The following is a 23165-nucleotide window of genomic DNA, read 5'->3' as shown; positions in this document are numbered from 1 at the left end:
AACAAACACGGAGCTAAATGGCAGCAGAGGTAAAGCGGGGAGAAGCCAAGACATTTTTTAATGCATTAAGATGGCGGAGAAGGGATTTAAACTGGATTTCCAACACTGTCAAGCTGGAAATTCCTCCTCCAGGATGGAGTGAGATAACCAAATCCCCCTGTGGCCCTGGCTTCAGTGCCTGAAGAATGATGGAGCTTGAAGGCAGGATTTGCATGGAGTTTTGCCAAGGAAAAATGCCTTTCTGTTGAGAAGCGGGTCCTGCTCTGGTGACACTGTAGCAGCCAGGGTGATGTGGGCACTGAAGTGATTCAGCACCCACTGGGATGCTTCCCTGGAGGTGCTGGCCTGTGGCAGGAGCTGGCTGCTGGCCCGTGGGGGCTGCTGCTGGTGGAGGCACATGGGGCAGTCCCAAAAGGGAGAAGGGGGTGCAGGATGCTGGCTCTCACCTTGCCTCTGGGCAGCCTCCCTTCGCAGGGGGAAGGAGGGACAATGGGCAGGGGCATTTCTATGGGCTGGGGCAGAGCAGTGAGGGCTGGGTGAGCTGCGGGCTGGCAGCCTGGGGAAGCCTGGTGCTCAAAGAGCTGGGGCCTCTCGCCTGGCAGAGCTTGCTTTGTGTTCGCTTCCCGTCCCACACTTAGAACAAAGCGTCAGAGGTTGCCCTGGGATTGATGCCAGGCCAGGCTGCCAGAGGGAAGCTGCACTGCTTCTAGCCAGGGCTATGCTGTCTGCTGCTGCCCAAGTTCCCTGCCACTGTCCTGCCATGCTGCTGGCACCACCCCTGTCCCTCTGCATGAAAATACTCCTTGGTCAGCTCCAGGACAAGCCAAGCAGGCAGCACTAGATGGTCCCCACCTCTGCTTTCACATTTGCTGTGCTCAGTTGGGCCCATGCAGCCTGGCACAAGGTCTCTGCAGCCCCGGCACGCGGCTCAGGGAACAGCCAGGGAGGCTGGTGGCAGCGGCAGCATGGTGGCTGGGGAGCTGGAAGTGCCTGGCCTCCCGCCCCAGACTCCTGCCAAACATCTGCAGCAGGCGGGAGCTGGCTCCTGCCCGGCTCTGGTGGAAAAACAACTCATCAGAAAGGTTCATGCGAGGGTCAGCCCGCCCTGCACGGCTTTTTGGGGTGGGGGACCCCAATCCTGCAGGATGGAGCAGCACAGTCTTGATGGAGCCCCTGGCCCCCTTGGCTCTCCCGTGCAGCCTCCAGAATGGCATGCACACTGTGCAGCACGCTGGGGACACTGGGTGACATGCCTGGGGTGCCACGAAAGCTCAGTGGCAGAGAGGGAATCCATCGGCTGTGTCTCATTAACTCCTTCCCCATTCCCAAACTCCACCGAGGCTGATTTGGCACTGGGACACAAGGAGACAGGACTTGGATAAACAGGTCCCTTATTTTTATTTTGGTTTTAGGAAACTGAGCTCAGGAGTGACTCAGACTTTCACTGCTCATGGCAGGGATCAGGGACACGTGGAAGGGACATAACCACACTGTGCCATACACCACTATAACCAGATGTGGGTGGCTGTTCCTGTGGTGGGAAATAGCGGGGCAGGGAGCCCCCCAGCTCTGTCCTAGCTCTGTTGTAGGAGGTGGCTCTGGTCAGGACCAGAAGTGTGAGCTGTTCTGGGGAGCACAGCACTGGTCCATGTTGACTGCAGGATGCAGAGATGTGCAGACAGCATGCAGGCCAGGAGCTGCAGCCTCATGCCTCAAATCTCCCTAGAGGCTGGGAAGTAGGTGGGTAGGGCCAAACCTTGGATATTTGCTCCTACAGGTTTTGGCAAGGAGCCACCTCACTCCACTCAGAGCCGTATCAGTGAGAGTTGACCAGAGCACCCCTGTGGCTTGCCTGGCCCTTGGCATGTTGTGATGGGCTCTGTGCAGTCCCCAGGCAGTGGCTGAGCATCCTGAGGGTTTGCCTGGACCTGAGTGAACACCCCACACTGCTTAGGGTCCAGGCAGGGCTAAGCCATTCCCCCAGTAGCAGTGCAGGTTTAAAGCTTTGGGAAATGCTGCCTGTGCAGAGACCCCCAGCTCCCCTGCTCCGTGGCTTCTCTGTGTGCCTGGGAGATGTACCCAACGCCCAGCCCTCCCACGCCAGCTGAGGCTGCAGTTGGAGCCTCACAGCATCAGCCTTTCCCAGGACATGGTGTTCCTTCTGGGGAAGAACACAGATTGGGAGATTGCTCCCAGCTTCCTCTTAACCCATGGCCACACTCCCCTTCCTTGGTAGCATCTCCAGCAGCTGGCTCAGTGACATTGCGCAGGGCTGACCCTGCTTTCTAGTAAAGCCAAACCTCATGCTGGCACTCATGGTCCCTCCAGGGCTGACCCACTGCCACCCTGTACTGTCTTCCACCGCAGGCCAGCCTCCCCCCAAAACCACAACTCCCCCAGCTCCCCTCCAGCCAGTTAATTCTCCCACTGAATAATTTTGTTGGGGAATTTCAGGGAATTTACACCTCACCACGGATATTTTCCTTGGAGACAGCCCAGGGTAAATGTTCACATTCCTTGGCTAAGCAAACAGGACCCTGGAAACTCCTGCCCCTGGGGACACCAAAGGCTAAGGGACAGCAGTGCCCTGGCCTTGACCCCAGCAGGGTCAGGGAGCCACAGCTCAGCAGCTGCAGAACAGCCCCTGTCAGGAAGGATCCTCCTCCAGAGCTGCCTCTAGCAGCACCTTCATTTACCGGGCACAAAGGAGGGGCTCAGCCTTCCCCAGCCCAGCCCGAGCAGCCATTGGGGGAGGCACCCACCGAACCCCGAGGCTGCTGCTGGGGGGGGATTTGGTCCCTGCTCCTCCTCGGGTGCCAACACCCCCCTTGGGGGGGAAATGTCACCCTGGCTGGGTGGCCTGCAAGATGGGGCACCTCTCCCACCCTGCCCCCTCTCCATCCCCCGTCACCTCTTTCCCCCCTTCCCCCGCTATCTCTCCCCCCACCTTGCGGGTTTAATCCCGGCTCGGGTAACACGTTGCATAAACCCTCGGCACATGCCGCTGCCCCGTGTCCCCGTGGGTGCCCCGGGTCCCCGCCAGGCCGTGCTGCCACCCGCGGGCGGTGTCCGTCCGTGTGTCCGTCCCAGAGCCCACACGGTTAACGCGGCCCCGGCCCGGCCCCCCCCGGCCATTGGCTCCCCCCTCGCAGCCCCGCAGCTATTTCTCGGCCGCCGGGCTCGGAGGTGACAGCGGCGACAGCGGCGCTTGTCCCGGCCGCTCGCCCCGGGCTGTCAGGGGGTGCCGGCACCCCGCACCCCGCTCCCAGCCATGGGGGGCTGCTCCCGCAGCAACTGGATTTTGCCCCTTTTCTTGGCTGGGCTCGTCCAGTTGGGGCGAAGTGAGGAGAGGGAGAAGGTAAGAGGAGGGGGACACCCTCACGGGGCGTTCAGGGGGGTTCAGGGGGTGTGTGACACCCTGGGGACGCGCCTGTTCCCAAGGCTCTCTGCAGGGCTCCCCGGGGCAGGGGTGAGGCACGGTGGCCCCGTGACCCCCCCCTCCTTCCCCCTACAATCCCGGTGCCTGGATCACGGGGGGATTTTCTGAGTTCTTGCCAAGGGCCAAGAATCGCTGTCCTGGGGTTGGGGACAGAGGGGGACAGAGCCACGTGTGTTCCCCAAGTGACCTCCCCGGGGGTAGAGCACGGGGACTTTTTTCCATGCAATGTCCGGGAGGGTTCCCCCATGTTTGGAAGGTGTGGAACCCACGGTGTCCCCACAGCCCAGCAGGCAGGGGCATTGTCACCCCCCCAGCCAGGCTCCCCACCTTGCCACCGGGACCCCACAGTCCCACGGAGCCTTCACTTCTCGAGCACAGCCCCTGTGACTTCACCTCTCACCAGCTCCCAAAATAGCCCCTCGGTGGCACTTGGCTGAGCCTGGATACCCTGGTGGGGGCAGGAGATGGGCTCCTCTGGGTTAACCCCTGTGGCCCCGGATGCAGGGGCTGCTCCAGCCAGACCCTTCCCGGCCCGTTCCGCATCCCACCCGGAGCCCCCTGCACCGCCCCTGTCCCCCAGGGCTTCCGGGGCTGGTGGGTCCTGCTCACTTGCCCACAGCCTCGGGATTCTGGTGCTGGCCTCCCCCTGTGCTCCGGCTGTTTTGCAGCCGCTCGCCTTCCTGCTGTTCCCTGTTCGGTAAACATTCCCGCAGCTGCAGCCAGACCCATGTGCATCCGCATGCCCCAGTCAGCCTGTCCCACCACCGCGACCTTGGCATGCCGGAGCCTGGCTGCTGCCAGCGGCACTCGGGGCAGGGGACACAAGGCTGGCAGCTGTCCCCGCAGCCAGCAGCAGGGCTGGCCCCATTGCTCTGCTGGCCGTGGGGATGGGGAGTGGTACTGGCAGCCCCCAGCCTGCTCCCACAGGATGCTCCTTTGCCCCACAGGTGGACTGCTACCACTCGGTGAAGGACACCATCTACAGCTACGGGGCCCTGACCCTCGATGGGGACGAGTACATTCCCTTTGAGAGGTACAAGGGGAAGACAGTGCTCTTCGTCAACGTAGCCACATACTGAGGCCTGACGCTGCAGTATGTTGGTAAGGGTCCTGCAGGGCACGGGCACCTTGGGCTCAGAGCAGGGCCCAGGACTGCAGCCTCTGGCACATCCCCATGGTCCATTCTGCTTCAGGGAGCTAGGGAAAGTGTTAATGCCTGCTCTCCAGGGCCAAGCCTGACTGGGATGGTCCCAGGGGTAAGTGCAGGTGTGGAGGTGTGCTCTGTCCTCTGCTAACCCACTTCTTGCTCTCCTTGCATGCAGAACTGAATGCACTACAAGATGAGCTGAGAAACCAGGGAGTTGTGGTCCTTGGCTTCCCTTCCAACCAATTTGGGAAGCAGGAACCCGGCCAGAACTCAGAGATCCTCCCTGCGCTTAAGTGAGTAGTGTGGTGGGGGCTGTGGGAGCAGAGGCTGTAGCTGCTGCTGGCTGTGGCCCCCAAACAAGGGGTTTGGGGTCCTGTCACCAGGCCTGTGCAAGCACCCAGAGCTGTCTATTGCACAATGTCCTGTTGCCCCGCCTTGTAGGTATGTCCGGCCAGGAGGTGGCTTTGTTCCCAACTTCCAGCTGTTCCAGAAAGGGGATGTGAACGGGGCCAAGGAGCAGAAGATCTTCACCTTCCTGAAGGTGGGTGCTATGGCAGGGGGAGGAGGAGTGGGACACACCCAGCTCGCTTTTTGGAGGGGCAAGGCTGTGATGCACTGGCTCTCCATTGCAGAACGCCTGTCCCCCGGTAGCGGAGGAGTTTGGGAACCCCAACAAGCTCTTCTGGGAGCCTCTGCGGAACCATGACATCAAGTGGAACTTTGAGAAGTTCCTGGTGAGCCCTGAGGGAGTGCCCATCATGCGCTGGTACCATCGCACCAACATCGCCGTGGTGAAAAATGACATCATTTCCTACCTGAGGCGGCGGCAGCAGGAAAACCATGATGAAGAGCCAGAGCAGTAGAGCCTCAGGCTGCTGGCATGAGGGCCAGCATCTCCCCAGCTGCTTCCCTCTCCACTCCCTCCCCAGATGTTCCCCAGCAGCAGGAATTATGTGCTGTCCCCTCCATTGCTCCTGTCTCTGGCACCCCCCAGTCAGGGTGCTGGGCTGGGCAACCTCGTGGCAGAGACCTCAGCAATGGCAGTGGGATCCTTCCAATATCCCTGTGTCCCACCTCCACCCCTGGTGGTGACATCTCCTGGCTTCCAGCTTGCCCCCTCCTCTCCACCATCCCGGGCAGTGGGAGGATGCAGGAGCTGGCTGTCCCTGGAGCAGGAGACCACATCTCCATGAAGGCTTGGCCTGAAAGCCCCCGGCTGGGGCGGGCCTGGCCTGACCGTGCCGAGTGCGGAGCAGCTCTTCAGTGCATTCAGGCTGCCCGTGGTCCTGGCACACAGACGTGCTGCTCTCCTGGTTGGGGGTGGCCAGCCCCTCACCACCCAACATAGAAACACCAAATAAAGGCTCTGCAAATGTGCAGCCCCACTGGTTTGGTATGGGGTAGGGAGTATAGAGCTGGGGGCACAGTGGCCAGCCTGGGGGTAACAGTGCCTGACTGGAGAAACTCAATTTTTTCCACAGTAACTGCAAACATGGACTTATCATCACAGCCCAGCATTTGGGGACAAGATAGGGAATGAGTGAAGAGGACAGGTGGGCAAAAAGGGCTGGAGGCGGGACCAGGGACAACCCTCAGTGAGGGGCATCCAGAGAATCCTGTGCCTCCTGCTGTCACACCTCTGACAACCATGCTTACAGAAACTGGGATGTGTTTGTCTTTTCCCCTGCAGACCTATTTCGTGGAGCAAGATTTGCTGTATGCACTGTCCCAAAGACCATTACTGTATGAAAAGGCAGAGGGGGCAGCAGGGGCTTCTCTGCCCTGGCAGAGGTGGGAGGCAGAAGAGGGGAGGGTGAGGGGCTGATCTCAGCACAGAGAGGGAGGTGGGGGGCGCCTACTTGGGGAAACAGATCCTGGGGTGCCCAAGCAAGGGCTGGGCCCCCCTTGCACACACTGTCTCTATGGCTATACCCCAGCACATGGGGACCCAACAGCCCTGGTATCCCTCCCTCTCCCACTCCCCACGCAGGGGCTGCCCCACAGGAAGCAGCTTTCAGGACAAAACCAGAGAGACTCAGCCACACTTCAGTCCTTAAATAAATACAAAGACACCAACCACCCTCAGGCCGGGCCATGGCTGCGGCCAGCACCTGCCTGCGAGTGTGGGGTCTCCCACCACTGGGAGAGTCCCTGCTGTTACCCGCTCCTCCAGGGGCTCTGGATTGGGGCAGCTCCTGGGAAACACTGGCTCCTCTTCCCTGAAGACTTGGCTTGGGTCTACAGCAATGCCAGGCCCGGCTCCTCATGGGGAAGGAGATGGCTGCAGGGGACTGACCCCATGCTGGCTGCCACCACGATGGCACCTTTAGTCCCTCCTTCAGGATTTCCTTGGGGGAAGGTGCTGCTGAGCCCCCCATATGCAGCACATGTCCTTGCACAGGCATTGGCAGCTGGAGGAAGCTCCTGGACACACACACACGGGTACACACACACACCCTACTCATCTTCCACTGGTGTCGGAGCGTGGCTGGTCCTTGGCATTAGGGCAATCCGGGACCTGCCTGTTCTGAGACACAAGAGAGGGGTGGCACAGGGTAAGCACAGTTCTTCATTTTCACACAAGCCTCACAGGAGGGATGCCAGCCATGGCAGGGTTGTTATCCCTGAGCACCAACTGCCCTAACTCCCTAACTGCCCTAAGCTGTTTGGGCTCTGCCTGACTTTAGGTGCTGTAGGGATGCTGGCAGGCATGCAGCAAGGACCAACCACATGGCAAAATCATCCCCTCAGCTGATGAGAAGTGGGGGCTAAGGGAAAATGGCCACTGCCTGGAAAGTTGTGCCCCCATCCCTCCCCCATTTAGCCAAGTGCCCCAAGTCTCAGGGTGAAGGACAGGCATCTCTGTCAGGGAGGGTCTGAGCCTTACCCAAGTCCTTGGGGACTGGTTTCACCCCAGCCACTGGTTGGGTGTTCTGGCTGCGAGCCATGGCACAGGGAGGGCGCCAAGGGTACTCGGGCTGTGGGAGGAGGTGGAACAGAGACAGGGAATTACTGGGGATGAATCATGAGGTTGCACTCTGTTATTGATTGACAGTGTGGGAAGGAAAAGGAAGGGGAGGAAAGGGATTGAGCAGTGACATGCCAACAGGACACGTGTGCTCAGTTCCCTGTTCTGGGATTTGGTGGCCCTGGAGGGCAGCAAGTCCCAGGCCCACCCACATGTCACCCTCAGGTAGAATCTCACCGGGGGAAAATGGTGGAAGTTCTGTCCTTGCGTGTGCTCGCCTGGCACGGCCGGCGGGTATCGGATCTGCTGCCACTCGTCGTAGCCATGGTACACGGGGTGAGCCATGGGGGGACTGTACTGGTACTGGTACATGGGGCAGGCTGGGGCCAGTGGCCCTGGCCCTGGCTCGGTGTGCAGCCTCTCTCCAGAAGCCTGCAAGGAGCCAGGACAGATGCTGGAGAGATCCCACAGGCAGCCCACCCCCACCACCACTCATCACCTGCAGCCCCCAGCCCCTCTGCCCAAGGAGGGTTTCCTCCCAGCCCTACCTGTTTGTGCTGTTTCAGCAGCTTCTTCAGCTTCTCCTTCTCCTCCTTCTCCCTCTGGCAGTCGTCCTTGGAGGCTCGCAGCTGGGAGGAAGAACAGTTAGTGCAGAGCCCACCCTGCCACCCCCTATCTCCATAGGGTGAGGGTTGCTGAGGGAATGCCCACACCAATCTCCCCCATCAGACCCCCAAGAGAGGTGCAGAAAGAGGAGATAAATGAAAGATGATGCTCTGTCAGTGACAAACAAAAGGAAAGACACCCCTCTGGTCTTCCTGTGCTCCTTCAGCCCCTACTCTTAGGGGATGGATGTATGTACAGGGACTGTGGCGCTGGGGACGGGCATTTCCAAGACACGTGGGGTTGAAACAGGGCTCACAGAGCACTGCTAGTAGCACCCAGCGCTACTCACCTGGTTGTTGGAGAGCACCAACTGCTTCTGCAGCTTTTCCAGCTGCTGCTTCAGCTCTTCCTTCTCCTCATTCATCCTCTCCCTGTCACTCCGTTCCCGTTGGAAGTCTTCCTCAAAAATTTTCACCTGGCAGGAAGAACGTGGGTGCACCTGACTGAGGTAGCTTCCCTAAGCACCCACAGCATTGTGCTGCCATCCTTGACTCCATCAGCCATGTCCCAGGCATGTGGGCTGGCTTGATGGCCCATGGCTGTGGTCCCTCCAGGTGAATGCCTGGAGGATGCTGAGTTGGGTCCCCAACCCCACCACCCCAGCATTGACACCTGCCCGGCTGCTGGGCTGCAGCTGGCACACAGGGCTCTTTGCTGTGGAGGTTCAGGATATGTATTTCCTTGCCCATCCCCAGTGGCTCCGTGTTCTGCCCTACCTGCTGCTTGAGTAGCTCGTTCTGGGTCAGCAGCTCCTGCTGTGGCAGCTTCCCTGCCGGCTCCATGGCAAAGATGGGTGGTGGAGAGGCTTGGACATTCAGGGCCTCTTCTAGTGCCTAGAGAAGAAGAGGAGGGAGCAGGGTCAGAGCAAGTTCAGTGCCCAAGATGTCTCTGGAGGACCCCAGGCATGTGCCCAGTGTGGGAAGTGGGTATAACTGGGCAGAGGCAAGAACGACAACTTGAACCCCTCTTCCTCAGAACCCAGAGGGATGTGGTGAGCCTCATACAAGTGTTGGGTCTGACACATGTCTCTGCCTGGGCAAGAGCAGGTTATCAGGGTCAGGTTTGGATTTGAAAGAGGTGAAGAGACTGGAGAATATTAAAGACATTTTGCAGTGAGGGCAAAATGTAGTAATGGCAAATGGTGGCAAAAAGTAGTGCCCTGGTCTCTACCTTGTTCAGCCTCTGGATCTCCTTTTCCTGGTATTCCCGCTGCCTGGTGACGGGAGCCAGCTGTTCCTGCAGGAACCGCATCCTCTGCTGCAGGTCCCTCACCTCCATGGCCAGCCTCTCCTTCTCTGCCTGCAGGACCCAGGGTTGGGGGAGGATCAGGCAGGGCAGGGCAACAGGGCTGGCTGCTCCCTGTCACCCTTCCCAAGGGACTCACCTCCTCTGTTTCAATCCGGGACTTGGCCAGGAGCAGCTTGCGGTCAAAATCCCGTTGCTTTTGCTCCCGCTCCGACTCCAGCTCGGTCACTGCCCTGCGTGCCTCAGCCAGCTCCTGGTGTAGGTCTGTGACCTGCCAGGAGGGAGTGGAGGCGTTGGCCTGGAAGGACCCACACTGGGGGAAGGAGGAACAGGCTGCTCCCAAACCTCCCTACACCGTTTCCTCCAAGTCCTCACCCAGCAGGAATGTGCCCCCCAAGCACCCAGCCCTGAGCACCCAGCCCTACCTTCTGCTCGTACTTCTGCTTCATGGAGCGGAAATGCTGATCCCATTGTTTATTCACCTCCAGCAGCTGCAGGGAGAGAGGGATGGCTGAACAGGAGCCCAAACCCTGCTACGAACCAGCTCTGGTGGTCCCCAGCAGACTCCTGTCATGAAAGCACTTTGGGGACCAGCTGGATTGAGATGCCAGCTCTGGCAGTGCTTCCCTGCAGCTCTGAAGCCCTACCCCAGTCTCTCAGTGCCATCCCAGCCTTGTGCCCCCTCTGCCCACTCCCCGCCTCCTTAGTGGTGCCTCCCTCCCAGCCTGGTCCTCACCTCCCTGCGCTGGTGCTCCAGGATCTTCACCTTCTTTTCCTTGGCCTCCAGCTCTTCTCTGCCCGCCGCCTTCTCCACCATGGCCCCGCTCTGCTGGACGCGCACGGGGGGACCCTCAGGGCTTTTGTGGAGGCTGTGCCCAAGGCCGGCTAAACTTGAGCCAGTTCCCCTCCCTCTGCCTCCCCCATCCCCTTGAGACCCTGAGAAGTCCTGCTGGTCATACTGGGACAAACTGGGGGCTTGATTAAAATGAGGCCTTCTTTGCTGATGTGTCAGCAGGCTCCCTGCCTCCTTCCCAGCCCTCTCCAAGAAGATGCTGTCTCCTCACCTGCTCAGTGGCTTCCCTCTTCCCACTGTCCTGGCTGTTCAACGTCACCATCCTCCGGAGCTCCTGGTTCTCACACCTGTGGGCAGGAAGAGATGGCTCAGCAGGAAGAAGCTTCCAGGGCAGCCCTGTTCCCATCCACATAGTCCACCCTCACCTGAGCTTCTCCAGAGCCTGGTTTCTCTGCTCCAGGTCATGTTCCAGCTTGGTGCGCAGCTCCTTGTTCTCACTGTGCAGCGTCTCACACAGCGTCTGGAGGTGAACACTGGTAGTGTGAGGACCATGGCCAGCCCTGGGCCACCCACACCTCCCACCAAGCCATGCTACAGAGGTGAGTGTCCACCTCAGGATGGGCAGGAGGGGTTTGGTAGGAAAAAAGAGAAGGGGGAAAATCTCCATGAAGTTCCAGGCCAGCCCTCACCTGCAGGAACGATGTTCTCTGCTCATTCTTGTGCACCTTGGAGGCCAAGCGCTTGAGCTCGGAGGCCATGTAGCCCATGCGCACAAAGACCTGGTCCTTGCTGGCCTCCTTGGCACAGCCACTCAGTGTGTTCTCCAGCTGCTGCAGCTGGGGCAGCAGGTTGGCATCCTCGTTCGGTGGCTGCTCCAAATCCTGGGAATGGGGAGGGGATCAAGTGTGGTCAGACCAGTTAAAGCATTGCAAAGTTCCTCTTGGGGCAGATCAACTTCACGTCCCATCCAGGGCTGGGGTTGGGAGCTGGGCCAGCACCAAGACACTCTGCAGCACCTCTCAGTAAGCTGAAAAACTGTCAGCTTTGTAAAGGCCTGATTCCCAGCTGCTGGATATGGCACACTGAGTCCCCGGGTGGAGGAGGACATGGCAGCAGCTCACGGATTCCCTGTGCCCCTTGGCAGTCTGAGCTGAACACACCCTCAAATCGCTGACAGCAATGAAGGCATCTCCACCCTTGGTCTCTTCTCCATCTGAGCTCTTCCCATCTGCACTGAGACTGAAAATCCCAGCTTCTGAGACTGTCCTCTCTACGTACACCCTGGTCTGTGCTGGAAGGGGTAGTGGTCTTACCCCAAATCCCATGTTTTCCTTCCACTTGTCCTACTTCTGTGCTCCCTGCTGCTGTGGCACACCAGGCACCAGGAACCCAAGCCCTTTAGCAGGTGACAGCCGAGCGGGTGATGCACGGGATTTAAAATGATGGCTGGGAAAGCCCAGGTCAGGGCACACCCACCAGTCTCAGGGTGTACCCTGCCCATGGGGAGTATCTCCAGGAGGTTTATGCTCCTCTGGTGTGGTTGGTTAACTCCTCCATAGCCCAAGAGGAGCCGCTGGCACAACAGCTGGCACACGTGGCACTGCTGGGAGGAGTTGGGAATGTCCTGGTACACCTACACCCACTCCACTCCCTGCCCCACTGATTCACCTGCTGCCTGTGAGAATGCCCCAGATTGCACCACAGGGCAGCTCAGTGTGTCCCCAGCACCCTGACCCCGGAATTTACAGCCTCAAACCTGCTGTGGGAGGGTGTGTGTGGGGCGTAGCACAGCCAGCTCCTCCCACCCATGTCCACTGGGGGACAGTGAGGACCTAAGTTGGGAGATTACAGCTGTGAGCACAAGACTTGGATTCGGCTCAGGAACCAGCAGGTGGCCAAGCAGATCCCATTCTGTTCTCCATCACCTCATAGCTGCACCCCAGGAGTGTCCCATAAGACTCAACCCCTCCAAGAATCTCTCTGATCAATGTGAACAGGGATGTGCAATGAGAGCATATCCTCTTACTGGTACCATGTGGGGCCAACTGATGTTCATACCCCTTGGGCTCCCCATCCTTTCTCCCCTCCATTCCAGCACACAAAAAACAGAGCAGGACAGGATGGGGCAATGACAGTCAGGAGGACATTCAGGTGGCAGTAAATGGAGCACACAGAGGTGTTTTGGCTAGGGCAGACCCCACCAGCAATGACAGGGCTTGGAGGCCTGGTCCTCCCACCCAGTGTGGGCACCAGCTGAACATCAGAGCATCACTGACAGCTACTTGGGTTTGTCACAGCTCTTCCTGTCACTGTCGTGTGGCATCTGCAGACACTGGCACCCCCATCTGGGTGGGGCTGCTTCACTGGCCCCTCGCCCAGGCCCAGTCAGGCCAGTTGTGTTTGGGGGAGGACCCTTGCCCAGTTTATCCCTCTGTGGTTTGCCTAAGGGTTGCTTTGACATGGGTCAGCCAGCCCTGCTGGTGCCTGCCTGGGCACAGAACTGCAGCCCTGCACACCCCCAAACCCCTGACACTGCTCCACTCCCCACCTGCCAACACCAAATCGTGCAGGAACCAGGGCCACTCACTGCTCTCCTGGGGAAATCCCTGCACTTCAATGGCAACAATCTCAAACTCTGAGGAGGATGCCTGCAAGGGGAGGCAGCCAGGTCAGAGCTCCTCAGGGAATGGCAGCCCAAGATGCCCACCACACAAAGAGAGGGACCACCAGGAGTACAGCAGGGGAGCTGACTCCTTTCAGGTTCATTCCTGTTCCTAGAGGCTAAAGGCTGCCTCCTTTTATTTTCATTAGATGGACAGTGCCTCCCTCTCCAGTCATGCCAGCACCAGCTTCCACATTCAGCAGACTCACACTTGGAGGTGATTTCCGTGCTTCCACGTCCAGCTGGGCACTGCCTGGGGCTGCCCGAGCAAAGCTGGGATCAGGGCCGACGGCTGCGGAGAGGGGAGAGGATGCAGCCATGAGCCTTTTGGAGAGCAGGGCCTCTCTCCACCTGGCACAGGGATGCACACAGCAGACCCCTGCAGGGTCAGGCACTGATGGATGACTTCTACCTCACCTATGGGGATGGGACAGAAACCTCCTTTTAGAAGGGAGGATTGCAGTGGTTTGATACACTCCAGATGTATCAGAGATGACACAGCTGCAAGGGACCTTCATTAAAGTCTCTTGCACAGCCCTTCCCTTCCCCCAAGCTCAGGATTCCGAGCCATCAGGTTATTCTTCCCCCATGAGCTTCACATCTCCTACCTCCGGTTTCCACCAACTCCTCTAAGGAAGGTGATCCAATCAGCATTTTGTTGTCCTTCACAAGGTCCTCTGCCTTCTGCCGCAGCTTGGATGCCTCGACCTGGGACTCCTCCAGAAGCTCCCCTGTTGTGGGCAACAGAAGGATGTTCAGCCTCCTTCCCCAAGTGCCTGTCCTGCAGTAGCCCCATTCACCAGCACCAAAAATCCTGTCTGGCTGGAGCAATGCCCAGAATAGTCCTTCTTCATCTGGAAACAACTATTCTGGGATAAATCCAATGACAAAGCTGAATCAGCGGCTCACTGATTTCAGAGATCCTCATGCTGACACACAGAGGACTGGTTACAGGAGGCAGAAGCACTACTGTGGCTCTCAGAGGTCTCCTCTGCTTCCCAGAAGAGACAAATTTAAGCCTGGGTGGTGGACTTAAAGGTCCAACCTCCCCACTTCGTGGTCTGGCATGAACAATGCAACCCCCCCGCGATGAGGGGGGGGCTGCTGTCACACCAGTGAGCCCCTGTCCCAGGTAAGGGCATGGTGACACAACAGGAATCACGAGGCAGGTGGAAATTCGGCTGCAGAAGCAGGACTCAAAGGAGGAAGCTGGCTCACGAGACAGAAAGCAAAACTGGGGGTAGGAGCAGGGGAAGGCTGACAAGGAGAAGAAAGAGGGTGGCACAACTCAGCTGGAACATTTCAACACTGGCATGTTCCTGCTGCCACAGGAGCAGTCAACATCACGTTCCTTGAGAAACACCTGGGAAAAGCCCCTTGCCCAACAAGGCTTGCAGGAGGTGCAGATTTTCATCAAAAGCAGAACAGATACCAGCACCTATGAACTCTGTGGGGCTGTCCTTACTCCAGCACTTGTTTTTTTCTTTCCAGCCATTTATTCCACCATAAAACACCCCAGAAGTTCAGCAAAATCTTGCTCCCTCTGCATCACCATGTGAAAAAGCTCAGACATCCTGCCTAACCCTCCAGGACAGAGAGAGTTTTGCTGCTACCCCAGTGCCAAGACCCCCAGCTTCTACCAGCACCCTTCCTCAATCAAGCAAGAAACCCCTGGCTTTGTGGGCACAGGCTAGGCTGCTCCAAAGGCAAATCTCATCCCCCTGGCAGGCAGCAGTTACCGATAGACTTGATCCCTTGCATCTTCTCCTTCAGCCGGGCGTTCTCTTCCACCAGCCGCTCCAAGGCCGTGGATCCATTCTCCTCTGAGCCCCCACCGGGGTCATAGATATGATAGGGTCCTCTCCCTTCCATGCCTGCTGTTCAGTCGCCTACCTCCCAGCCAGGCATCCCTGCAAGGCAATGGAGCACCGTGTCACCTTCCTCTGGATCCAGATGGTGCCACAGTCCCCTGGTCCCAACCTTATGGGGGTCCAGGGTGCTGTGCTGGTGCCTCACTGCTTGCCAGCCAGCCAACAAGTGACCCAGGTGAAGGCACTTCCCCCTCCAGCCCTGCTTGGGGCGAATGTGTTGGGGTGACTCACGGCCATGAGAACTGTCACACGAGGAGATATCACCAGCAGCCCCACTTGGGGCTGGCTCTCACCCATGAAGGGCACTGGAGTCACAGAGAAGGCTGCAACCCCTGGTTGCTGTATCCCTGGAGAGGTGGAGATGCAGCCCAGGAGCATCCACCTACACCAGGGCAAACCTAGGCACTGTCATCAGGGCATCCTGCTCAACACATGGTATTTCTGGGCTCCATAAAGGCTTGTGAGGGGCTGTTTGGGGAGGGGTAGTGTCTGCAACTCCAAATTAACCAGCAGCTGAGCGGAAGTTTGGGCTGTATTGGGGGATTAGCCCCAGGAGCCAGGCAGGGACCCACTCTGTCCTGCTCAGCCAGAAAAACTGGCTGCCAGAAGCACGGGTTCCTGAATTGGGCACAGGAAACATCTGGGCATGTGCTGGGCTGGGAGCAAAGCCCAAGGGGAAAAAACACCCACAAGCAGTATGCTAACTGCTTTTCCAATTCCTTGCACTTGTGGGTGGCCTAAGGCCTCCTCCTTGCTGAAGTCTGGCCTGGGGGACAGCTGGGCAGGATCCTGGCTCCAGGTCTCACCCATCTCCTGGGGCAATAAAGCAGCAGCTGTGAATCACAGTACAGCTTATAAGAACTATCCCCCCTGATGCCAGCTTGTTACAACATGGAGCAGAGCAGCAGCTGAGAAGGTCCTGGTGCCAGCTGAAGCTGGGATGCTGCCTGGGGGCACAACAAGAGCACCCAAAGTCCTCTTCTCCTAGCCAAGACAGCTGCTGAGCAGGAGGGGGCTGAGAGGAAGCATTTAGAAAGGGGGAGGGGGTAGCCTGTACCCAAAACTGTCTCAACCTCAGACTAATGCTCATGCCATGAGCGATGCAGGCAGATCTTCGGTTTGGATGACCTGCCTGTCAGGGAGCAGCAGGGACTTTCCAAATGACAGCTGCCACCTGGCAGAATCCACAACTGGAGCAGCAATTAATGCCTGCCTGAGTGACAGGGAATTAGGCCTGGCCTCAACAGCACTCGGCTTCTGGGAGACGCATTGGTGCATCTCATCATCCTCCTGCTCTGTGGGTGCTGCCAAGCCTCCCAAAGCCTCTGCCCCCCCATGGGGAGCTAGTGACCTTGTCCCAAGCAGCTGGACTGTCCAGCTGTGGTGGTGTGGGGTGAGCTGAGGAGAGGCTATTCCTGGAGCCCAGAGCAGCTGACAGGAGGCTGTGGAAGAACCAGGGCCATTTCAGAGCTGTGGGTCCCAGCAATGGCAGCATTGACACAGCCAGTCTTAAACAGAGGGCAGGTTTGGATTAGGTATTAGGGAGAGATTATTTACTGTGAGGGTGTAAAGCACCAGAACAGGCTGTCCAGAGCAGCTGTGGATGCCCCATCCCTGGAAGTGATCAAGGCCAGGTTGGAAGAGCCCAGCATGTAGCCCAGTGGGACTCTTGTGGCTGGGAAATGCCATCACCTGTGGCCATGCTACCTGCCTGGGCAGCCTGGCAGAGAATGGGGATGGCATCACAGGCTGGCTGGGGACCTGAGCCTGCTTCTCACTGCTGTCCAGGCACCACGTGCTGCTCCACACCTGGGGCTCTCGGAGGAGCTGGGTACCAAACCCACCCTGCAGTGATGATCTTGTGCGGCATCTGCATCCTGCACCAGGATGAGCCCAGGTGTGTTTCAGGGAAGGTAAGGAGAGGAGGAAGAAGAGGGAAGAGCTGCCCTCTCCTGTGGTACCATCTCCTCATGTGGCTTGGAAGTAGCATGAAATACCAGTCCTCGTTCTTCTTAATGCCAGACCCCAAACCTGGAGGTTTTCTGCCTTATCCCATAGCACATGGGAGGTACCTGTCCCCTGTGCACCCCTGCAGGAATCCCTCAGGGTCCAGCTGCACTGACCTGCAAACAGCAGAGCTCACTCACAGCGATCCCGTATTATCCCAGATGGGTGGAGCCACTGCAAGCCTCTGATATTCCCTATTCTCGAGATTCTATCAACAACTTTTCTACTCAAGCTCTGTACCCCACCAGGGAGATTGTGTAGCAAGGGGACCACAGGAGCTGTTTTCAAATAACAGCTGGGGAGAGGAACTGGAACTATCTCCAGCTGATGGAAGCACAGACCAGCCGCAAATTCACCAGCAAACAATTGCTAGCAAGAGGGAGGGGTTTCCACAGCATTCCAGGCCATCACTGGGGACAGGGTGGGTTTTCCTGGAGTGGAGGCCCAGTCCAATTTCTGCAAGGCGCAGCTGGAATAGAGAGGTCACCCTGGGGACCAGAGACCAAGTAAATGATCCCAGTCTTGGATTGTTGTGTTTTTTTCCTTAAGAGTCCTGGCAGGTGAGATTTACAGTGAAAAATCTTATTTCAATGAAAATACAAGGGGAGGAGAGAGGGGGCCATACACCAGCACCTAATGGTGGTTAGATACACAAAGAAAACACCACTACCACAGACTCCAGCAGAAACCACCAAACCACCAGAAAACACTTCCCTCTTTGTCAGTCAACAGTTCCTAAGGTGATCTGACAGTATTTCACAGCCCTGGGGCCTGTGAGGACCAGGCTCGGACTGTGGCTGCCTGGCTTCAGCTCACTGGCTCCATGCCCAGCTGCTGTCAGAGATTGCCACAGGGGCACCATGCAGACCACCCAAGACCTTTAGGTAGCAAATTTTTATGGCAACTCAGCAAAAGTAGAGAGCGAGAGTGGGCAGGGAAGATTCACGGGCAAAGATGAAAGCAGAGTGGTGTTTAAATAGCTGTGCTGTGGCTTGGGAGTGAGCTGGAGCTGTCACCTAGAACAATATGCACCGCTGCCACAGCCATCACTGTACCAGCCATGCAAAAGTGGCAGAAGGATGTGATTCCTACTTTAAAATTACTGAACACTGAAGGTACCAAGGCTTAGGATGTGAAGCCTGTACAGGAGGGGGCCAGCACTGCTGGGGGTTTGCTTTGGGCAGTGACCCCAGGGTGGGGAGCAGCCTCCCAGAGCTGCAGGCTTGGCAGCCCTTCAATTCCCATCCTGTGATGGCCCAGCCCTAAGGAGAAGGGGGTTTTCCTCACTCCAGTGCACAACATTCGCAGGAAGCCTCCTCCGCACCAGGATCACAGGAGGTGAAAGCAAATCCCTGCAGGCTGCCAGCGTAATTTTCCCATGACTGGGGCTGCTGGGTCTCCAGCATGCCTCCTCAGAGGGAAAGCAAAAGCCACTCAGACATCATGGAACGATTTGTTTCTTTGTTTATCATTTTACTGGAAAACATTGTAGCTCCCACACTGGTTTTCTTCTACAGGGCTCCAGCAGCTTTTCAGACAAGGGACAACCGTTCCCGGACTGCTGGACTGGTCTCATTTGCAGGAAAGCAAAAGTAGAGATGGTTTTAGGAGGCAGCAATAGTGACACTTTTTGGGCACTGCAGTCCACAGAGCTGGGAGTAATAAAAGAAGAGGAAAGCAGGCACTGCAAGGCTCAGGTCTCATAGGGAAAGATCTGAACCTTCACTTGCAGTGTGTTCCTTTCCAGCCAGTTTAGCCACAAAGAGAGAGTGGGAAAGGCAAGAGCCTTACCCAAAACACAGCAGGTATTAAAGACATCTCCCAGCAAGAAAGCCCACTCTCGCCTCAAAAACCCACCTCCTGAAGAGGCTTCACAAAACAACCTGCTTCTGATGAGGCTGCTCACAAAGAAAATGAAGCGTTTCCCTGTGTCTGCCAGGTTTACAAACACAGGTAACCACACAGAGCTGCAGAACTCCTTGGGATGGGCCCATGCTTCAATGCAGGCAGGAGATGCAGCCAAGCAGGACATGCAGCCAGGCATGGTGGTGCTCTGTTGGCAGCATGGGGGCAGGATTTATGCAAGACCCTGTCTTCTGCTGCAAAGACATCTGGCTCATCCTGCCTGCTCCACTTCTCCCTGCAGAGCTCAGCAGCATCATGTCTGCTTGTCACAGCACTCCAAAGCAGAACAAGGCACAGCCACCCCTTTCCTAGTAGCCTTTTTCTTGTTTCCAGGCTACTCCTGTCCAACTTGGTGTGCTTCAGCCAGCAACAACCAAGTGAGTAGCAGATAGTGGCACCACAAAGCTACACCAAAGTGTACATGAAGTGCCACCCAAAGTGTAAGAACTGCTGCTTTAAAACAAAACCTGCAATGCCACAAGAGTAGATGGTTCAGTTTCCTCCACCCATGAGAGTTTTGTATCAGCTGCTGGCAAGCAACAACTCACGGCCCTGTGCTAAATAGGTCTGCCTGGCGTAGGTCGGGCCGAAAGGGCGTTGTGGGATTTCTTGCAGAACCAGGAACAATGCCAAAGGCAGCAAAAAGCCTCTCCTGTTTTCTTCTTGCTTACTTCACCTCACCACAGAGACAGCTTTCAAGGATGTGCCTGGTTGGAGCCTTCCTGTCTCCAGAACTCATCCCAGTGCCCAAAGTCCAGCCTCCAGAACACTTCAGCTGACAGCGCTCTCCATCAAATGTGCACTCCAAAAGAGCTTGTGGCAGCAGAACAGCTCCCATTCCCCCAAGTGGTGAGAATAACCCACCCAAGTGATGGGAATAATCAGCTCAAGGGAAAAGGCTGCATTTGACCTCTTCATACAGGATTGTCTTGTGTACCAGGGACACAGGAACAAGATAGCCAGATCTCTGAGAGGATGCAGATCCCCATGAGTCCCATCTGGAGCTATTGTCACCTAAAAGCAGCAGTGACAGGCAGCATCTTTTGTATTTTATTCTCTCTGCCCTCCCTGATGGTCTTAGCATGGAACCGAGGGAGGGGAAAGGGGGAGACAAGCTGTGCCTCCCTCCCAAAAGAGGAGGATGCTGCCATCCCCGCTCCAGCTATTCCAGCTTCTGCATCAGCATCCGATGCGGACACACACGGTTGGACCAGAGGGAAAAAGTCAAAGGGAAAGGAAAACAGCACGACCAGGAGGGTCCTTGAGGCCATGACCGCCACAGCCAGCCCGGAGGGGCCCAGGACCCGGCCCTGCCCGGGGGGGACCGCACGCCAGGGACAGTCGGGAGGCAGATGCGTGGGCCCGGTGGAACGCCGGCGTTGTGCAAGGCGGGGCGAGGGCGGAGTGGGGCCGCCCCGGGGCATCAGCACCGCCCGGGGGGCCGGGGGACCCCCACCCGCACCCCGCCCAGCCTGCTCCTCTCCCCCCGGGCACGGCCGGGAACACAGACACCCAGCCTGGCCCCCGCGGGGGGCGGCGGCGGCCCCCGCCCTGGCCGCAAGAGGGGAAACTGAGGCACGGCGCGATTAACGCGACAGCTCGCGACACCGGGCGGCTCCGGGACAAATCCCCGGGGACGACGCGGCCACCCGACCACCCGAGCGGTCCGAGAGCCGACCAGATACGGTCAACGCGCAGCCCCGATCCCGGCGGTTCCCTCCGGCCCGGGCCCCTTGGCTGGGGCGGCGCGACCCCGGCGCCCGGCGCGACCCCGGTGCCCCGGGCAGGGCTCCTGTCCGCGAGGGCGGCAGGGCCCCGCAGCGCTCCGAGCTCACCTGCCGTGCGCCCCACGGCGGGGCCGCCGCCGAGGATCGGGGTCGGGGCCGGGATCGGGGCCGGGGTCTCGGTGCGGGTCCCTCCGCTCCGCCACCAGCACCGGGGCTGGTTCCGCCCCCGGGAAATTCCCAGCCTGACGGACAGGCGGCGCAGCCAATCGGCGCGCGGCGGGGGCTATAAAGGGGAGGGCGGGGAGGGAGCAGGGAATGTGCCCGTCATGGCGGAGCAGTCATCGCTCTCTGAACGTTTGGCTTCCCGAGGGCTGCGCGGGGGTCCCGCCCGGCTTAGGAGGCTTTTGAGGGGCGGCATCAGCCGGCCTGCGCCTCATTCCTGCGGGAGGGTGCGCTCGTAGGGGAGCGGGGAGGCCGAGCCCTGCAGCGGCTCCCCCGGCTTGTGCAGACACAAAATGGCGGGCTCGAGGGGGGCTCCTCATGTACCCCCGAGGAGGAGCAGTGGCTGAGGGGAGGCTGTGCTGAAGCGCTCTGGTGGCCTCGGCCCCGGGAAGGAGGAGGGAGGGTGGTGCTGCCGGCCGGCCGAGGCTGACGTTCCTCTGAGGCAGGGAGAATTCCCCACCGAGCCTCCAAGTTAATGTTAAATGAGGAAATTCCACCCTCTAACCGGAACGTGTATTCCAGGGATCTTTTTCCTCTGTGCTGCTGCTGGAATTGTGCCGTGATGAACCACTGAAATCAGCCAGAGGAGCAAAGCACAGGAGCATCTGGGTTCATTCACTCTGCTCTTCGGGACTCGCTCAACAGCTACCGGATTTTCTTTCTTCTGTCAGTTTTGCCACAAAGAGAAGGTGGTGGGCTTTTATTAAACAAATGTGCAAATAAAAACAATAAATCAGGAGTGAAGAAATCTCACTCTAAGCATCAGTGCTGTTCTTTGGCTGTACTCCAGAAATGTCCTCCTTAGGTGACCTGGTGCTGGTTCATCAAGGTCCTTCACTGGAGATTGAGCTGTTTCCAGCTGCCTCAGTTCTGGCTTCTTTCTCAGCTGTATTCACACAGCTCCACCACTTCTTGGGAATTTCATGTTTTGGGTCGTAAAAATTAACACCCCAGAAACTCCTTTTCCTGACTGCCCTTCACTGGCAGCAGGACATCACCCTGGCAGCTTGGCTGGGTTTGAGAGCTCAGCACTGGTGGGACTCGGATGTGTTGTTTGTGCGCATGTCTGAAGTCTCAGCTGGGGATGAGAGAGCAGGACCCCACACATGCCCAATGTCTTCCCTTTTGTTCCCTGAAAGTCTAATTTTACCCCAATAAGAGGCCCAGTGCTGTAATGTAAACCCTCAGAAAACCTTCAAAGCTAAATGCAGTCCCACAGAACCAGAAAACACCTTGTTTATAAATTAATGCCTCAGCCTTCATGAAATAACAAATCCTGCTTACTTCTGTGATGAGCAAAAGGGGTGGTTTGGTTTTGCAGCACCCCAAAAGCTTCCTGCCTTCCCATCCCGGGCTCTCTTGCACCGAAAAAATCATTGCGCTACTCACCAGGCTGGGTCCTGGAGGGGCTGGGGGGGAGTGAGAGCCCTTCAGAGCAGGAGCTTTGTGCCTGCAATCCCCAAATACAGGAAGGCTGGCCCAGCTGAGCTTACTTTTAGGCATGGAGAAGGGGAATTCCCCATGATGGAGGTCCCAGACAGCCTCTGTGTGGTTTTGATAGGGAGCCAGGCACCACTTAAAGGGCTCTCCTGTGCCGTTCCTCCCAGGGGCCCATCGTGTCAGGTATTAGTCAGCAAAAAAGGGTGGGGGGGAGCTATCGTGGAGGCTGTGATTCACTTTTGGACAACTGGAGAGCCTTGTTACATCATTTTCCTTGCCTGGTTTCTGGGCACCTTCTCTGGGATTGCAAACATCTGCTTTTCCTCAGAAAAACTGCTGCATCTGGCAAGAGGCGTCGTTGTTTCATGTGTATTTCCATCTCAGATAGGGATCTGGAGTCAGAACAGGATGCATCTTCCTAGGGGAGCAGGGAAGAGCTGGGTCTGTTCAGGGAGGTGCACAGGTGTCAGTTTTCCTGGGTTGCTGAGAATCCCTGGAAACCATCCACCAGGAGAACTGGTGGTCAGAAGCAAGGCTGGAGCTAGCTGGTGCTGGAATAAACACCAAGGCTTTAAATGTTTCTGTTTTCTAGAGGTTGATTCCAGCTCCCCAGCTCCTTGCCAGCAGGTACAGTTGTACCTGGCAGGGCGTTTGGTCTACACTTGCCAGGTGTGAACTGCCAGGCCTGAAGAGGACCCGGCTTTAGTCCATCTGGTTTGGATGGCAGGAGTGTGAGTGCTGGGCAGGAGGATGAAGAGCTGTGGGTCTGGGGTCTGCCCACACCTGGGAACCTGTGGATGGCATGCCCTCACTCGGTGCCTGTCCATCTCTCTAACCAGGTGCTCTTTGTGTTTTTACCTGAGCTCAGGCTGGCCCAAACACCAGCATGAATTTCACCATGAAAATGAAAGGCTTTTGGTCCTGCTGGTCCTTCCTCATTCCTTTGATCCCACCATGCTCCCAGGGGAGAAAACTCCCCTGATGGCAGCTATGGTTTATGAGCACGCCTGTGTGGCTGTGAGGATGTGTTCACAGCTGACATGCTGACACACTAGGGTTTTTTTTTGGCATAG

The 23165-nt window shown here is 57.7% G+C and overlaps 2 protein-coding genes across 6 annotated transcripts; one reads left to right on the top strand and one right to left on the bottom strand.

The window, feature by feature from the left end:
- Positions 1–3166: 3166 nt before the first annotated feature.
- Positions 3167–5965, top strand: GPX3 (glutathione peroxidase 3). Its single transcript, XM_005523584.3, has 5 exons — positions 3167–3358; positions 4387–4540; positions 4762–4879; positions 5028–5127; positions 5219–5965. Exons 1-5 carry the CDS (start codon positions 3272–3274, stop codon positions 5447–5449), a joined length of 690 nt encoding a protein of 229 aa, XP_005523641.2. The 5' UTR covers positions 3167–3271; the 3' UTR covers positions 5450–5965.
- A 661-nt stretch (positions 5966–6626) lies between these two features.
- Positions 6627–22097, bottom strand: TNIP1 (TNFAIP3 interacting protein 1). 5 transcript variants are annotated; one of them, XM_088063499.1, is made up of 17 exons: positions 22042–22097; positions 14660–14830; positions 13529–13651; positions 13130–13212; positions 10948–11139; positions 10684–10778; positions 10530–10605; positions 10202–10294; positions 9891–9956; positions 9605–9736; positions 9391–9519; positions 8937–9053; positions 8510–8635; positions 8103–8183; positions 7792–7986; positions 7474–7564; positions 6627–7113 (listed from the first exon to the last, which is right to left on the bottom strand). In XM_088063499.1, exons 2-17 carry the CDS (start codon positions 14790–14792, stop codon positions 7088–7090), a joined length of 1758 nt encoding a protein of 585 aa, XP_087919625.1. In that variant the 5' UTR covers positions 14793–14830; positions 22042–22097; the 3' UTR covers positions 6627–7087. The 5 variants fall into 5 exon arrangements, with proteins under 5 accessions (XP_087919625.1, XP_014108661.1, XP_087919626.1 ...); XM_014253186.2 differs by lacking the exon at positions 22042–22097 and adding an exon at positions 20539–20668; XM_088063500.1 differs by lacking the exon at positions 22042–22097 and adding an exon at positions 20539–20668 and having other exon boundaries at positions 6627–7108.
- Positions 22098–23165: the final 1068 nt, after the last annotated feature.

Source organism: Pseudopodoces humilis, chromosome 17 (genome assembly GCF_049639895.1).
Source record: "Pseudopodoces humilis isolate 2021_Gansu_Grassland_sample_001 chromosome 17, ASM4963989v1, whole genome shotgun sequence".
Lineage (NCBI taxonomy): Eukaryota > Metazoa > Chordata > Aves > Passeriformes > Paridae > Pseudopodoces > Pseudopodoces humilis.
This window is presented reverse-complemented; position numbering and strand designations above follow the sequence as displayed.

What these genes read in the sequence shown, in the direction of transcription:
- TNIP1 (XM_088063500.1), bottom strand. Translation starts at nt 14,792, where the DNA reads ATGGAAGGGAGAGGACCCTATCATATCTATGACCCCGGTGGGGGCTCA. An exon ending in GCAAGGGATCAAGTCTATCG is followed by an intron (nt 13,652 to 14,659) that starts GTAACTGCTGCC and finishes TGCCCACAACAG; the next exon opens with GGGAGCTTCTGGAGGAGTCC. An exon ending in CCCGGATTGAAACAGAGGAG is followed by an intron (nt 9,520 to 9,604) that starts GTGAGTCCCTTG and finishes TGGGTCCTGCAG; the next exon opens with GCAGAGAAGGAGAGGCTGGC.